This window comes from Hemitrygon akajei, chromosome 31 (assembly GCF_048418815.1).
Source record: "Hemitrygon akajei chromosome 31, sHemAka1.3, whole genome shotgun sequence".
In the NCBI taxonomy this organism is placed as follows: domain Eukaryota; kingdom Metazoa; phylum Chordata; class Chondrichthyes; order Myliobatiformes; family Dasyatidae; genus Hemitrygon; species Hemitrygon akajei.
Window position 1 is genome coordinate 22,717,601 of NC_133154.1, and position 15,470 is coordinate 22,733,070.

Genomic DNA, 15,470 nt, shown 5'->3' on the forward strand with positions numbered 1-15,470 from the left:
GCCATAGCCATCAGCAGGAAGAATGCGGCCTGTAGGGGAACATAATCCCACTTCTTTCATAAGTGGCATGGCCTCTGCTGTTTTCCTTTGCCTTCGGCTTTGACGATATGAAGGGAACAGACGAGTTGGGGCAGATGACAAAACCTGGCTGTAGCATCAGGGGCCAAGAGAAGTATGAAATGTGGGCTCCACTCAATGGAGGGCAAGGGCTTCTCCATGTGGCGGCTGTGGTCTGTACCCTGCTTTCCCACTGTTATAGACACCCAAACCAATTTCCGCTTCCTCTGGGGAATCTGGAGTGGAACGCATCCCCCAGGTCGCAATGCACGGATCTCTGGAGATCAGAGGAAAAGGTGTACCCAAGGTCATCCCCTTCCTGGTGGCCCCTTCTGCATCAGGCTTTACATAGAACCAAACAACATTCTGAGGCTCTCTCTGCCCCTGGTGTTGCGAAGGATGGACGTGGCCTCATTGGAAGTTCCTCGCAGAAAAGTTCCCGCAGAGAAACCCTTCTGGCCACAAGTCCTTTGTGCAGTGGTCAGCAGGGGACCTCCTGCAGGCCTGGTAGGAAAAGGATATGGTGGGTCCTTTGCAGTGGTCCCCCAAGCGGACTGTCCAAACCGTCTCAGACTCAGAATCCCAATCAACAACTGACATATATTGTGAGATTCATTTTGAATCATTGAACATGAGTCTTCAGCCTCCTCTATGTCCTCCCCAATGTTAGTGATGAGAAAAGCATATGGTCTGATTGGTTCATGTCTTTGTTATGTGCCATGTCATACAACATGGGCAATCATGGACTTTCCATGAAGCGATTTGCCATTGCCTTCTTCTGGGCAGTGTCTTCACAAGACAGGTGACCCCAGCCATTATCAACACTCTTCAGAGATCGTCAGCCTGGTGTCAGTGGTCACAGAACCAGGACTTGTGATGTGCACCATCTGCTCAAATGACCATCCACCACCTGGTCTAGTGCTGCGCGTTGCCCAGGGTGACCTGCAGGCTAGCAGAGGGAAGGAGGTACCTCAAGAATGCATTGTTCCTCGTCCCACTAACCACTGGACCATAGCTGTCCATACACCTCTCATTTTGCCCAAACTTCCCTTACAGTTGAAAATGAACCCATATCCATTACAGCCACTTGCAACTCGTTCCACACTCACACCATCCTCCGAATGAAGAAGTTCCCCCTCAGGTCCCGTTAGATATTTCACTTTTCACCGTCAACCCATGACTTCTGGCTCTAGTCTCACCCACCCTTAGTGTAAAAACCTCTCTATCCCACTCATAATTTTATATACCTCTATCAAATCTCTACTCGTTCTCCTGAGCTCCAGGGAGTCAATTCCTAACCCAGTCAACCTTTCCCTAGAACTCGGGGCCTCGAGTCCTGGCAAGATCCTTGTAAATTTTATCTGTACTCTTTGAATCTTATGAATACTTTTCTGTAGGTGGGTGATTAAAATTGCACACAATACTCCAAACTTGGCCTCTTTAACCCCAATCAACCTGTTTTTTTTTCATGACCTTTGGCTTTTCATACTCTGTCAGTCATGCAATGAAAGGAGTTACGGTTAAAAAGTAGAGGAATTTCTCACTAATGGCCAAATGATGATCACCATGCTTGCCAGCTTTAATTCATCAATGAACCACCGGTTTCAGGAACAGTCCTTACCCTACAACTGTAAGGCTGCTGAGCTGGTGTGGATAACTTCACAGACCACAACTCTGAACTGATTCCACAACCTACACACTCACTCTCAAGGGATTCGCCAGCTCATGTTCTCTTTTGTAATTTATTTTTTTTATTGAAGTTCGTCAAACAAACATTTCCATAAGATGTATTTCAGATATTGTACATATCTATCATATAATCATATATATCACAAATCTCCACAAAGTATTTATCTGAGGTATACACTTGTAGAAAGAAAAAACAGGCAAAAGGAAAGAACTATGTACAAGTAGGGAGTGATTTTTTTTTACAACAGATTGATCTGTGAGAATAAAATCAGGCCTATGAGGCATTATGTAGTTAAACCATTTTTCCCAGTATGAATCAAATTGTTCCAGCTTATGATTAACAGATGCTGTTATCTTCTCCATTTTGTAAATGTCCATTGTAATTTCCATCCATGCATTTAAAGTTGGGCTCTCCTGTGATAACCATTTCCTAGTAAGAGTCTTTTTACCAGCCACCAACAGTATATTCACTAAATATTTATCTCTTTTCAACCATTCTTGAGGTATATACCCAAAATATATGGTCTTACTCTCTAAGGGTATTTCACATTTAAAGATGTCTTATAGGGCATTGTGTATCCCTCTCCAATAGTTTTCGATAACAGGGCATGTTCTCATTATTATTTATTCACTTTTTTATTATCTGCACAATAAATAAAGTAATTTGTCTTCTTTTGCACATTGGCTGTTTGCCAGGCTTTGTTTATGTATAGTTTTTCATAAATTGTGTTGTGTTTCTTTATTTTCTTGCAAATGCCTGCAAGAAAATGAACCTCACGGTGACACATACTGTACGTACTTTGATGATAATTTCACTTTGAAATTTAGGTTTAATTCCTGGAAGCAGTCTGCAATTTTTCCTTGAATTCCCTTTTGCATAAATCATTTCAGAGAAGCCAGGACCTCCGGAGTCCCTGAAGATCACCGATGTCTGGGGATTCAATGCCAGCATAGAGTGGAAACCACCAAAGGATGACGGCAACTCTGAAATCATTGGCTACACCATTCAGAAAGCTGACAAGAAAACCATGGTGAGTGTGGCATGTTGGGAATGGCCATATATTGTGGCATAAACACAAGAGAATCGACAGATGCCAGAAATCCAGAGCAACACACACAAAATGCTGGAGAAACTCAGCAGGTCAGGCGGCATCTATGGAGAAGAATAAACAGTCTCGTAATACGTACACGTGCATACACTGAAACAGTCAGACACACAATCCCAAGGACACAGACACTTGTCTGCACAAAGACACAGTAATACTCTGATGTCCCAATGAAGGGTTGTAATGTTGAATCAGATCCGCGGGCCTAGGCAAGTGAGACAGCAAATGCACTGACTTCAAATAGATACATTAACCATTTATTTACAAGCAGTATAAATTCAACCAAACATTCATGTTCCCCGAGCTACAGACACTACAAAGCTGAATATGCAACAAACATACTTGGTTGAAAGTGCGCACAGTGCATACCTCCCAGTCGTCTTGCCTTAAACAAAGGAAGAGAGAGAGCCCCTTCCACGTGCAGTTTTATGTCCCCAGGATATTTGTAACTGGTCGCAAGGCACCTATCCAATGGGAAAAGCAGCTGGAGCTTCTAAACTAACCAATCACAACGGAAGCGGCTTTCGACAATCAGAGTAAGGCACAGGACAAGGGTCTTGGCCCAAAATGTCAACTGCTTATTCTCTCCGTAGATGCTGACTGACCTGCTGAGTTCCTTCAGCTTTTTTAGTGTGTGTTGCTCTATGGCAGGGGCCAGTATGGCTGTGGGGTCTGTGTCCGTGCTGTATAACCCCATGGGTCTAATTGGGAAACTGGTTTGTAATTGTTAAATGTACCAGGGTATGGTGGAGAATTTAGCTTTGCTTGGATTCTAGATAGATCATTTCATCAAGGTAGCACAAGTGAAAACAGTGAAAGAATGCAGAATAAACCTTTGCACTTCAAGTTGAGTCAAGTCAAGTCGCTTTTTATTGTCATTTTGACCATAAACTGCTGGTACAGTACACAGTAAAAATGAAACAATGTTCCTCCAGGACCATGGTGCCACATGAAATGACACAAAACCACACTAGACTATGTGAGACATCTCAAGGCTACACTAGACTACGTAAAACAACACATAAACTACACTAGACTACAGACCTACACGGGACTACATAAAGTGCACAAAACAGTGCAGGGCAGTACAATAATTAATAAATAAATAATAAATGAGACAACAGGCACAGTAGAGGACAAATTTCAATATAATAATAAATGATGTAGATGTCAGTCTAGACTCTGAGTATTGAGGAGTCTGACGGCTCGGGGGAAGAAACTGTGCACATCTTGGTCGTGAGAGCCCGAATGCTTCGGTGCCTTTTGCCTGACGGCAGGAGGGAGAAGAGTTTGTGTGAGGGGCACTTACAGAGAAAGTGCAGTGCTGGCAGACATTAAGGTGCAAGCCCATGACAAAGTAAATTGTGAAGTTAAGCATCCATCTTATCAAGCTAGGGGACTGTTCTATTGTGTTATAACAGTGGGTTAGAAGCTGTCCTAAAGCCTGTTGGGCTGTGCTTTCAAGCTTTTGTGTTTTCTGCCCGATTGGAAGGGGGAGAAGAGAGAGTGCCTGGGGTCGGTGGAGTCTGTGATTAATCTGGCTGCTTCGCTGTGGTAGCAGGAAGTGTTAGAAGGGCGGTTGTCTTCTGTAATGTGCTGAGCTGCAGCTACATCAGTTAGTACAAGACTGAAAACAGTTGCAGAGTGCAGAATGTACACAGAGCAGTCACTTTATTAGGTGCTCCTGCTCTTTAATGCAAATATCTAATCAGCCAATCATGTGGCAGCAATTCAATGTATAAAAGTATGGATGTTACAGTAACAGAGAGAGTTCAGTGCAGGTAGACAGGAAAGGGTAAAGGATATGGCGAGGTATACCGAGAGATCAAAAGCTTATCTTTAATGTCCACAAGATCTGTTCAAGAAGGAGATCGCAGGTGAATCAGTCGAGGGGAAACCTTGAGTGAACTTTACCTGGATTGAACGCTGAACTGCTTTTCAGGTCTGATGGTTTGAACAAACAGTAAAAATAATTCCACCCTTTGCGTTTAGGAATGGTTCACGGTTTACGAGCACAATCGTAAAACCAGCTGCACCATCTCCGACCTCATCATGGGTAATGAGTATTACTTCCGCACCTTCAGTGAGAACATCTGTGGCCTGAGTGATAGTCCACGCGTCTCGAAGGACACGGCCTTCATCCAGAAAGAATGTAAGTGTCACGGTTGTCCCTATAGTAGCTGATGGATTGCATGGATTTAAAGATACAAAGATTGGCTTTACTTGTCACTCGTACTTCGAAGCGTACAGTGAAATGCATTGTTTTACATCAACGACCAACACAGTCCGAGGATGTACTGGGGGGGGGGGGGGGGCAGCCTGCAAGTGTTGCCATGCCAACGGCACCAACACAGCATGCCCACAACTTACTAACCCAGACCTGCTCTGTTTTGTAAACAAAGGATGACGCGGGAGTCCGAAATGTGAGTAAAACCTTGGGTTTACTTTAAGCAAGGTGCCCACATATCATATGGTAGCATCGTGACGTATACATTTCCTGTCTTTTACAGAGAGCCCATAATGAATTATTTAAATGAACAAGAATGCTTAAACAAACAATATATACATATGATTACTCAAATATTACTGAAATATTAAATTTAAAACACTACCGTACATCTTTGGAATGTGGGGGGAAACCAGGGTACCTGGGTCATGGGGAGAATGTACAAACTCCTTACGGACGGGTGATTAGCACAGCTCAGTTCATCGATGGGATTGAACTACTGGACCTGGAGACAATTTACAACTCTCGATGCCTACGGTGCACCATTAAAGACCTATCCCATCCCAGAGCTGTCTGTTCGATCTCCTGCCATCTGGTTGGAGATACAGTGACATATTAGTCAAGATAGTAAGGCTTAAAAACAGCTTCTACCCAGGGGCTGCTGTGCAGCTGAATAATGCTAGACCCTGGCTTGGCAATCACTCTTGTTCCACGTAAATACGGGATGTTGTTTTTTAAATTAAGCCGTCCTGCATGTATTGTAAATATCTGCTTTGCAGAGTAGCACCACAATCTCATTGTTTTGAGCAAAGACAATGAAGTTCTTTTCTATTCCGTTCAATTCAGACAGTGGCAGGAATTGAACCCCGATCACTGGGGCTGTAATAGCATTATGCTAACTGGTACGCTACTGCGACACCCTAGCGGGGTGAGCTCGCGTCCGCATCCAGGCCTGCGGCAAGCACCCGGTGATGTTCAAGTACTGGAGAGCATGGGAAAAAAAAACCATACCAGGTTGGAATCTAACTCGGTCCTATTTTGCAACACAGCCAAGAGCTACACAAAGCTGCAGTACAAGGAGCATGACTTTAGCCACGCACCCAAGTTCACCCAGCCTCTGTTGAATCGCTCGGTTGTGGCGGGTTACACGACGAAGCTCAGCTGCTCTGTCCGAGGCTTTCCCAAAGTGAGTATCTCATTTGTTCTAGCAATACCACCTCTGCAATAGTCCAAAAGGCATATTTAATGGACCAAGAGCCCCATGTAAAGAGAGTCTTAGTGATGGTTTAAGCATGTTTCTGCATATTCCTATTGTGCAGAGTCATTTGTATTAAATTCCTCCCTGTATTTTCACCAGAACACAATTCAATAGGAGCAGGAGTAGTCCTCTTGGCCCCTTAGGACCCCCCCACCCATCATTCCAATACAATCATGGCTGAACCATCTCTGTGTCAGGTCCCTGTAGTCCTCAATTCTCCAATTTCTGAAAATGAGTCTACCTCCTCTTTACCTATTTCTGATCATATTGTTTCCATCCCTCTCTGGAGTGGAGAGTTCCAGAGATTCAGTATTCTGCAGATAGAAAACTTCTACTTTCTTCGGCCCCTTATCATGAAACTATGCCCCCTTGTCTGAGGGGTATAGCTAGGGTAAATGCAAGCAGACTTTATCCACTGAGGTTGGGGCAAGACTAGAACTGGAGGTCAAAGGCTAAGTGTGAAAAGTGAAATATTTTAGGGGAACCTGAGGGCAAACTTCTTCACGAGGAGGGTGTCACGAGTGTGGGATGGAGTGCTGGTGGAAGTGGTGGAAATGGTGTTTGATGCAACATGTAAGAGAAGTTTGTATAAGTAAATGGATGGGAGAGTTATGGAGGGCTGTGGTCCAGGTGCTGGTCAATGGGGCTGTTGCATTTGGGATATTAACTGAGGATACTACATTCAGTCACCACTTTATTAGGAACACCAGTACTCCAGCTCGTTAATGCCAATCTAATCAGCCAATCCCGTGGCAGCAACTCAATGCATAAAAAGCATGCAGACATGGTCAAGAGGTTCAGTTGTTGTTCAGACCAAACATCAGAATGGGGAAGAAATGTGATCTAAGTGACCTTGACTGTGGAATAATTGTTGGTGCCAGATGGGGTGGTTTGAGTATCTCAGAAGCTGCTGACCTCCTGGGCTTTTCACGCAGAACAGTCTCTAGAGTTTACAGAGAATGGTGCGACATTCAGTGAGTGGCAGTTCTGTGGACGAAAACGCCTTGTTAATGAGAGGTCAGAGGTGCTGATTGTGGACCTCAGGTAGAAGAAATTGTGGGAGCACACACCAGTCTCTGATCAAAGGATCGGCAGTGGAAAGGGTGAGCAGGTTCAACTTCCTGGGTGTCAACACCCGTGAAGATCTATCCTGGGCCCAGCTTATCGATACAATTACAAAGAAGGCGTGACAGCGGCTGTACTTCATTAGGAGTTTGAGGAGACTTGGTGCGTCAGCAAGTTTCTGCAGATGTATCATGGAGAGCATTCTAACTGGCTGCATCACCATCTGGTAAAGGGCCACACAGCACGGGACAGTTGCAAAGCGGCAGAAAGTTTCAAAGCTCCATCACGGGCACTAGCCTCCCAGCATGTCCCGCACCCAGTAAAGTGGCCGCTGAGTATATACTGGGCCAATGGGAGAAGTGATGCAGGACCGGCAGGGATTTGTTTGGGTGGTGCTGCGGCTATGAAAGGGGCCTGGCTGGCTGGTTGCCGTGGTTCCTCCTTCCCATCCTGCCTTGCTGCCTACCCCTTCACTTTGTTAGATCCATCTTCACAACTCACTTTCCCCCCAATGCAGCCAAAGATTATCTGGATGAAGAACAAGATGGTGATTGGAGATGACCCCAAATTCCTGATGAAACACAACCAAGGTGTCCTGACACTGCAAATCCGCAAACCCAGTTCCTTTGATGGCGGAAACTACACTTGCAAGGCCATCAACGACCTGGGGGAAGATGAAGTGGAATGCAAACTGGAAGTGAGAGGTACGAACAATTTCCCTCGTTGCTGTTCTCTATTATCTCCATTGGGTAAATACAGTTCAAAGGAAATTTAATTATGAAAGTATATATAGTGAATTCTGGTTAATTTGGACATCTCAGCACATTTTGGCCCAATTAAACGCCAATTAGCTGAAGTTTCATGGAAATTGTTAAAACAAGTTGTATAAAAAATGAGTAAATGAACAAAATCAGCATAGACACCCAGTGCTGATAATGGACTGTCTTCATACAAAACTTTTAACCATTGCATCTTCCAAATCTTCATTTTCATTGTAACATTCAAGGTAACTGTCGATACCTTCAAATTTCTCATAGCCCCCCACTTGTTGAGGTAGTGAAATCATCTGATTTCCACTCACAGCCATATCTGGCATCTTGAAGCCTGAATATTTGATGCTGCAGTGAGCAAAACAGTTCTGAATTGTCTTATGGCTTATTTCTCACCAACTCTGGGTGACAAAATCATTGCTTTTTGAACACACACGCAACTGATGCTATTTAAAAACTGTTTGTTCTAAGCATGGTGTAGGGTCTAGCGGCCACATAATTGCACACGATCGATGCTGGTTAGAAACTGTTCGGCAGCAACCTCATGCCCCAATTCAGCGGCATAGTGTCCCAAATAAGTGTATGGAATCCCTGCTATTTTCTCAACTAGATTTTGTTCTTTCAAGAATTATTCCAAATAAGCAGCTACCCTGATTACCTGATGGCTTAATTAACTAGAATCCACAGTATATGTCACGATATAGTATCTTAAGATTGATTTTCTTACAGGAATTCACAGTAGAACAAAGAAATGCAATGGAATCAGTGAGAAAAACTACACAAAGACTGACAAAGAACTAATGTGCAAAAGGAGGCAACTGTGCAAATAAATTATAATATTAATATTAATAACAATACAGGTTGAGCACCCCTTATCCAAAATGCTTAGTGCTGGAAATATTTCGGGTTTGGATTTTGGAATAATAGCATCTGTGTAATGAGATAACTTGGAGATGGGACCCAAGTCTAAATGCAAAATCCATTACATTACATATCCAGCTTTCACATACGGCCTGAAGGTATTTTTATATAATAAATTTGTGCATTTTATAATAACGTGCACATTGAATCATCAGGAAGAAAAGCTATCACTACCTTGGCCACCCAGGTGGACAGTTAGCGGCCGTTTGGCATCGCCATCATTCCCAACTCCGAATTTATATGCTACTGGAAAGCAGTCTTTGCCTTACACTTGTTCAATACATATATGTACAGTAAAAATTATTACATGCCTTGAGTATAATGTGTGCACTAGGATAACAAAAGCAGCAGAACAGCATCGGGAGCCAGCAGGCTTCCAGTCTCCACCGACGATGCTGTGTTTTGATTAAAAGTTTACAGTACACTGTATTTGCATTTTCCTAGGGTTTATGTAAGGTATAAAAACAAAAGATTAAATTTAATTATAAGTAAATGTCATGAAAACTGTGAAAAAAGCCAACATTTTATTTTTAACGCAGTAATGATGCTGGTCATGTTGCACTCAAACATTGGATTTTAGGTGGAGATGAAATTCAGATTTCGTGCAAAAATAATATGTTTTGTAAGTACCAAAAAAAACCGTGGTGATTGTCGCCTACAAAAGAAGGGAAGTGCAGCTGCAAACACTGCAAGTACATCAGTTCTGAGAAACTTGACGGAGCGGGTTCGTCATCGTGAGGAGGAATATCAGAAGTGGTTGAGGGACCCGGCAGTGGATGCTGTGGGGATGAGGAGGCACTGCGTTGGGTGACATTTTAAAATGTTTCTTCCAGTGTCATCTGCCTCATTAACAAGGGTTTTTGTCATAGCGATCTTTCTTTGATTTTATAAACTGACATGTTTTTTTGTTCTGTTATGAATGCTTGCTGCTCCAGACCTTCAATTTCCCTGCTGCTTTGTGATCAGCAGATGCTTTGTAACTAGAAATCTTTAAAAACTTAATGTGTGCTTTTTCTTAAATTTCAGCAACAAGTCTGCTGAATGTTCAAAACTGCCTTCAATTTTCAGTTCGTCGTGATAGATCTTTGCTTGTTTCGTGATCAGCGTACTGTTAAGTGGCATGTTCACTCCGATGCTGACGAATCTACTCTTTCAATACACAATCGAGATCTTCATTTTTTGCTTTATGCTTTGTTTTCCTATTTTTCATTAACTTCTGTTCATTGCTTTCAGCATAGAACTTCAACGGTTTGCCCTTCTGTTTCTTCAGGTTGTAGCTGGTGTTTGTTCCAACATCATGCTCCTCTGTCTGGGGCTTCACACTTACACTGCTGTCAAGTTTGTCCCAACAACTTGACTTCCTGTGTTATAGATAAACATCACGACGAAATGTTTCCTCTTTTTCTTTTCACTATTACCCGTAGGGGTAACTGCAAGCTTTTGTGACATCCTCAGCAATATCTTCACAGCACTGAGCAGAGAACAAGCAGAAAACACATGGTAATCACTGCGATTGATGCACGAAGGTCTGGCTCAGATGACTGCAGAAAACAGACTGTCGCCAACAGGGCCCCACTCAGGTTTTGTGTGGTCACTTCTCAGAGCTGCTTGTGCTGTTCAGAGACATGCCCGGTGCCTGTGAACCTTCCCAGCACCTTGTGGAATTTTCCATGTGTAACGTCATGTTAGCGCTCGAAAAAATTTTGGATTTTGGAGGCTTTCGGATGAGGGGTGCTCAACTTGTAATAACAAATAATACAAAAGAATTGAGTTGAAGAGCCACGGCTGAAATGGTTCAGAGTTGTGGTGAGTGCGTGTAGTGGTTAGTGCGGCGCTATTACAACTCAGGCTGTTGAAGTTCGGAGTTCAGTTCCGGCATCTTCTGTAAGCAAGTGTCTACGTTCCTTCCTGTGTGTGCGTGGGTCTCCTCCGGGTGCTCTGGTTTCTTCCCACAGTCCAAAGACGTAAGTTAATTGGTCATCATAAATTGTCCTGTGCTTAGGCTTAGGGTCAAATTGTGGGTTGTTGGGTGGAGTGGCTCGAGGCTCGGAAGGGCCTGTTCCGTGCTGTATCTCTAAATTATTCGTTATCCATGCTGGTTCAGGAGTCCGGTAGTTGAAGGGTAATGAACGTTCAGGATAATAAGTGTTACTCAACCTCCTGTTCCTCCTGATGCCAATAGGAGGAAGGGAGCATGGGCTGATGGTGAGGGCCCTTGATGATGGATGTCGCTCTCTTGTGGCAGTCCTCCTCGTGAATGGGCTCAACGGTGACGGTTTGGGCTGCATCCACTATTTTTACAGGCTTTTCCGCTTTTGGGCATTGGGGTTTCCGTACCAGGCCAAGCCATTCCACGCCAGTCCTGTGGGGATTAAGGCAGTGATCTGGTATCAGTGGGGTTCAGGCAGGATGGTCTCACTGACAACATCTACACAAGCCACCATATCAAGAACATGGCACCTGTCCTCGTCCGGCTCGTGCCTTCTTCTCACTGCTACCGTCAGGCAGGTGGTAGAGAAGCCTGAAGTTCTACCGCACTAGGTTGAGGAACAGCTACTATCCTTAAACCATCGGGTTCTTGAACCGACCTGCACAACCTTAACGATACCTCAGCAACAGGACATTATGGACCAGTTCTTGCACGACCATGGACGTTTCTCTGATAGTGGGTTTTATTTTTGGATTAAGGCCTTGTTCTTGTCTGTGGTGCTACTTTTAAGTACCTGTACCTCAGTGTACGTACGGTATGTAGTGACAATAAACTCAACTTTCAAAATAAACTATTCATGTTCAAGATGGCGCCCACGAACAATGCGACCAATGCCCTGCAGATAGTTCACAAAATTTCTCTTTTACTTCTTTGCGATTCTATGACAAATCTGCGCGTGATTGGAACCTGTGGTTTATAATCTGATGGTGTGTCTTTGGGCTGATTGGGCGATCTGGCACTTTGCTGTCTCCGAGGGAGAACGGTGAGGTTTGGAGTGGAGTGCGCGGTCTGGCAACGGGGATCACGATCAACTCCATTGCTTCGCTCTGATCGAGGCATCGAGGGTGCGAGCCCATGATTGACTCCACTGCTTTTCTTCAATTGGGCGTCAAGCAAGGTTGAAGTTGATGAGGATGACAGCAGAGGATGTTCGCCGCTGCCTGCCTGCCTTCCTCTCCCTCTGGTTAGCTGCTGTCCGCGGAAAGTGCAGGAGTCTTGGGATCCATATTACATGGATTGATCAGACAGGCCGTGTATACTTGTTTGCGGGGAATTTGGGGTTTATGTCGCTTGTGTTCCTGGATTCTGGTTCCTCTTTTTTTTTTCTCGCTGCTATTGAGGGGTTTGATCGGGGTGATTGATGTGGTGTGAGGCACTTCAGCGAAGAACGCTTTGCCCCGCGTCCTGCAGCCGGCTAGCAGCACAACACTGAACTGAAGAAAACTGAATGCTCCTGGGCTCCTGGTTTGACGTTTAATGTTCGCTCACTTTTTGCTATTTGATTAATTTCTTCTTTTTTCGTGCATTGGATACTTGATGTTTTCTTGAACGGGTTCCATGGTTTTTCCTTGTTTTATGGCTGCCAGCGGGAAGACGAACCTCACAGTTGCACGCTGTACGCGTACTTCTATTACAAACGTAGCTTGAAACTTTGAATCTTTGAACTTAACAGTCATAGAGGCACACAACTTGGAAACAAGTACTTTGTCCCAGCCTGTCCATGCTGAATGATCTGAACATCTCCCATCTAAACTTGTCCCATGTGCCCGCGTTTGGCCAGAGCCCTCTAAGCCTCTCCTGTCTACCTAGATGGTGTTTATATGTGGCCGATGTGCCCACCTCAACCACTACTTCCGGCAGTGAAGAAGATTCCTCTTTTAAACTCTGGCCTCTGATCTTAAACTTATGCCCTCTTGTGTTTAGCACCTCCTCCCAGGGAGAAAGGCTCTGTGCTTTCACCCTGTCTGTGCCCCACATGATCTCATCAGGTCACCCCACTCAGTCTCTGACGTTCCAGGGAATATCTGCCCCACAAACTGCCAGGCACTTCCCCCAGGCAATAAATGTGATCAACCATTCTAGTTAACCCCTCCCCCCCCCACCCCCTCTTTCTATTACCCTGTCACTGCTCTGTAAACATTTTAAACCATTCTTTATAATGCTGTTTACATTGTAAGTTCATGATGTTTATGTATTTATGCACATTTTATTCCATATCTATACTTTAACCTCTAAATTTATTTTATATAAAAATAAATTGTTATTTTTTGTTTTATTGTTATTTATTTTTATTGTTAAATGTTGCTTTTTGTTGCATGTCCTGCTCTGATCAGTACACCACAGCAAATTCCTAACACAATAAAGTTGCTCTTTGATAAAGCCCTAGTCTAAGTGATGTCTTTGGAGCACCAGAAGCGATTTGACTTGACGATGACCGAGTCTGTTGATAATCTCTGGTTGGCTACATGTTTGAATGGGTAACAATTTGATCATGGCTGTACTGTGCTCTTGGAATAGGACAGAAGAGGTTCACAATGACCAAAAACACTTCTAATATTGGTGTTTTCTATTCTAATTCTCTTACAGCTCCCCAGTAAGGTGCTTTCTATGCATTGCAATGGCTTGGTAAGTGAAGATTTTATGAACCATCCCTTGTTCACCCAATCACATTTTCCTTACTCTTTTTTGTGATATAGAGCAGTAGGAGTCATACAACACTTTGGCCCAACTCATCCATTCTGACCAAGATGCCTCTCTGAACCAGTCCCATTTACCTACCCATATTTAAAGAACGATCAGCATTATTTGTCACACGTACGTGAAAACGAAGAGTGGAATGTGCCAACTGGGTTGAGGATGGTGCTGGGGGCAGCCTGCAAGTGTCTCCACGCTTTCGGTGCCAACGTAGCACTACCGCAACTAACCCTTTGGAATGTGGAGCATCGGCAGGAAACCCACGCAGTCATGGGGAGAGTGTACAAACCCCTTACAGACAGCGGTGGGAATTGAACCCCTGACTTAAAGCTGGTGCTGTAAATTGTTATGCTAATGCACAGACCCCTTTTGTCTCACTGTTGCCCACCGCCCCTTCACCCATCCAAGCTCTAAGATCTGGTATTCCCTCCTAAAATGCCTCCAGCCGTCCATTTCTTCTTCCAAAGCATTCCTTGATATCCACTTTTTTGTCAATTGTCCTAATATTTCCATCTTTGAATCGATGGCTATTTTTATCTGATTAATTATCTATCAAGCTCTTTGGGATTTTTACAATGGTAAGGGTCCTATATAACTGCATTTTTTTATTCCCTATCCTGGCTCCCTTCTTTCCCCTTTGCTTCTCTGGACCTGCCCATTACCTCTCTCTTGTGTCCTTCCTCATTCCCTTTCTCCCATGGTCCTCTCTCCTCTCCTATCAAATTCCTCCATCCAACCCATCTAACCTGTGCTGAACTGTTGTTCTGCCTAGTCCCATCGACTCACACCTGGACCATAGCCCTCCATACCCCTCCCATCTATGTACCTTTCCAAACTTATCTTAAATTTAACCCACTTCCCCCACTTCCATTGGCAGCTTGTTCTACAATCTTACCACCCTCTGAGTGAAGAAGTTCCCCCATATGTTCCCCTTAAATGGTTCACTTTTCACTCTTAACCTATGACCTCTAGTTCTAGTCCCACCCAACCTCAGTGGAAAAAGTCTGCTTGCATTTACCCTATCAAATCTTCCCTCATTCTACTACATTCCAGTTCTTAACAATTACAGTGTTCTGTCAAGTTGACCTGATCTGACATCTCACCTTATGACCCACAGGTAGCTTCAGTTCAGTTTTCCAATGCATGGCAACGGTCTTCTTGTGACAGCAAAGGATTGTGGGAGCGACGGCAACCTTTTCCCCTTGAGATGGACGTGCCGACTCTCATCTGTGTAACGATGAACGTACAACGCTGTTTCATGTCGCCCATATATATTTTCAGGGAAAATAAAACAATTACACACTGGCATTATTGGTTATTTCTGTCTTTGGAAAATACAGTCTCTGAGCACGTATCTTACCTGGTCGGTGGCCAGGCAATTCTATTAATGTCAGAGAGCCGTAGAAACAGCACAGTACAGGCCTTTCAGCCCACAATGTTGTGCTGACTTTTTAAACAACTCCAAGGTCATTCTAACCGTTCTCTCCTACATAGTGCTCCATTTTTCTATCTTCTAAGAGTTTCTTAAATGCTCTGAAAGTTTCTGACTGTACCACCAACTCTCCACACACTCACCACTCTCTGTATATATATAAAAAGTGCCTCTGACATTCCCTGTGTACTTTCATCCTTATTTACTGACCGTTATGCCGCTGGCGTTTCGGGCGGCAATGAAGGTCCTCCATCTCTGGCG

At 44.0% G+C, this 15,470-nt stretch overlaps 1 protein-coding gene across 2 annotated transcripts in view; it reads left to right on the forward strand.

Moving 5' to 3' along the window:
- LOC140719260 (myosin-binding protein C, fast-type-like) overlaps positions 1-15,085 on the forward strand; it is a 106,668-nt gene extending 91,583 nt beyond the window's left edge. For both annotated transcript variants that reach the window (XM_073033754.1, XM_073033755.1), the window contains 6 exons: positions 2,638-2,777; positions 4,845-5,004; positions 6,129-6,265; positions 7,920-8,106; positions 13,670-13,708; positions 14,895-15,085. In XM_073033754.1, coding sequence (XP_072889855.1) covers positions 2,638-2,777; positions 4,845-5,004; positions 6,129-6,265; positions 7,920-8,106; positions 13,670-13,680 — 635 coding nt within the window. In that variant the 3' untranslated portion in view covers positions 13,681-13,708; positions 14,895-15,085. The remainder of the gene's footprint in view (positions 1-2,637; positions 2,778-4,844; positions 5,005-6,128; positions 6,266-7,919; positions 8,107-13,669; positions 13,709-14,894) is intronic.
- The last annotated feature ends 385 nt before the right edge of the window (positions 15,086-15,470 follow it).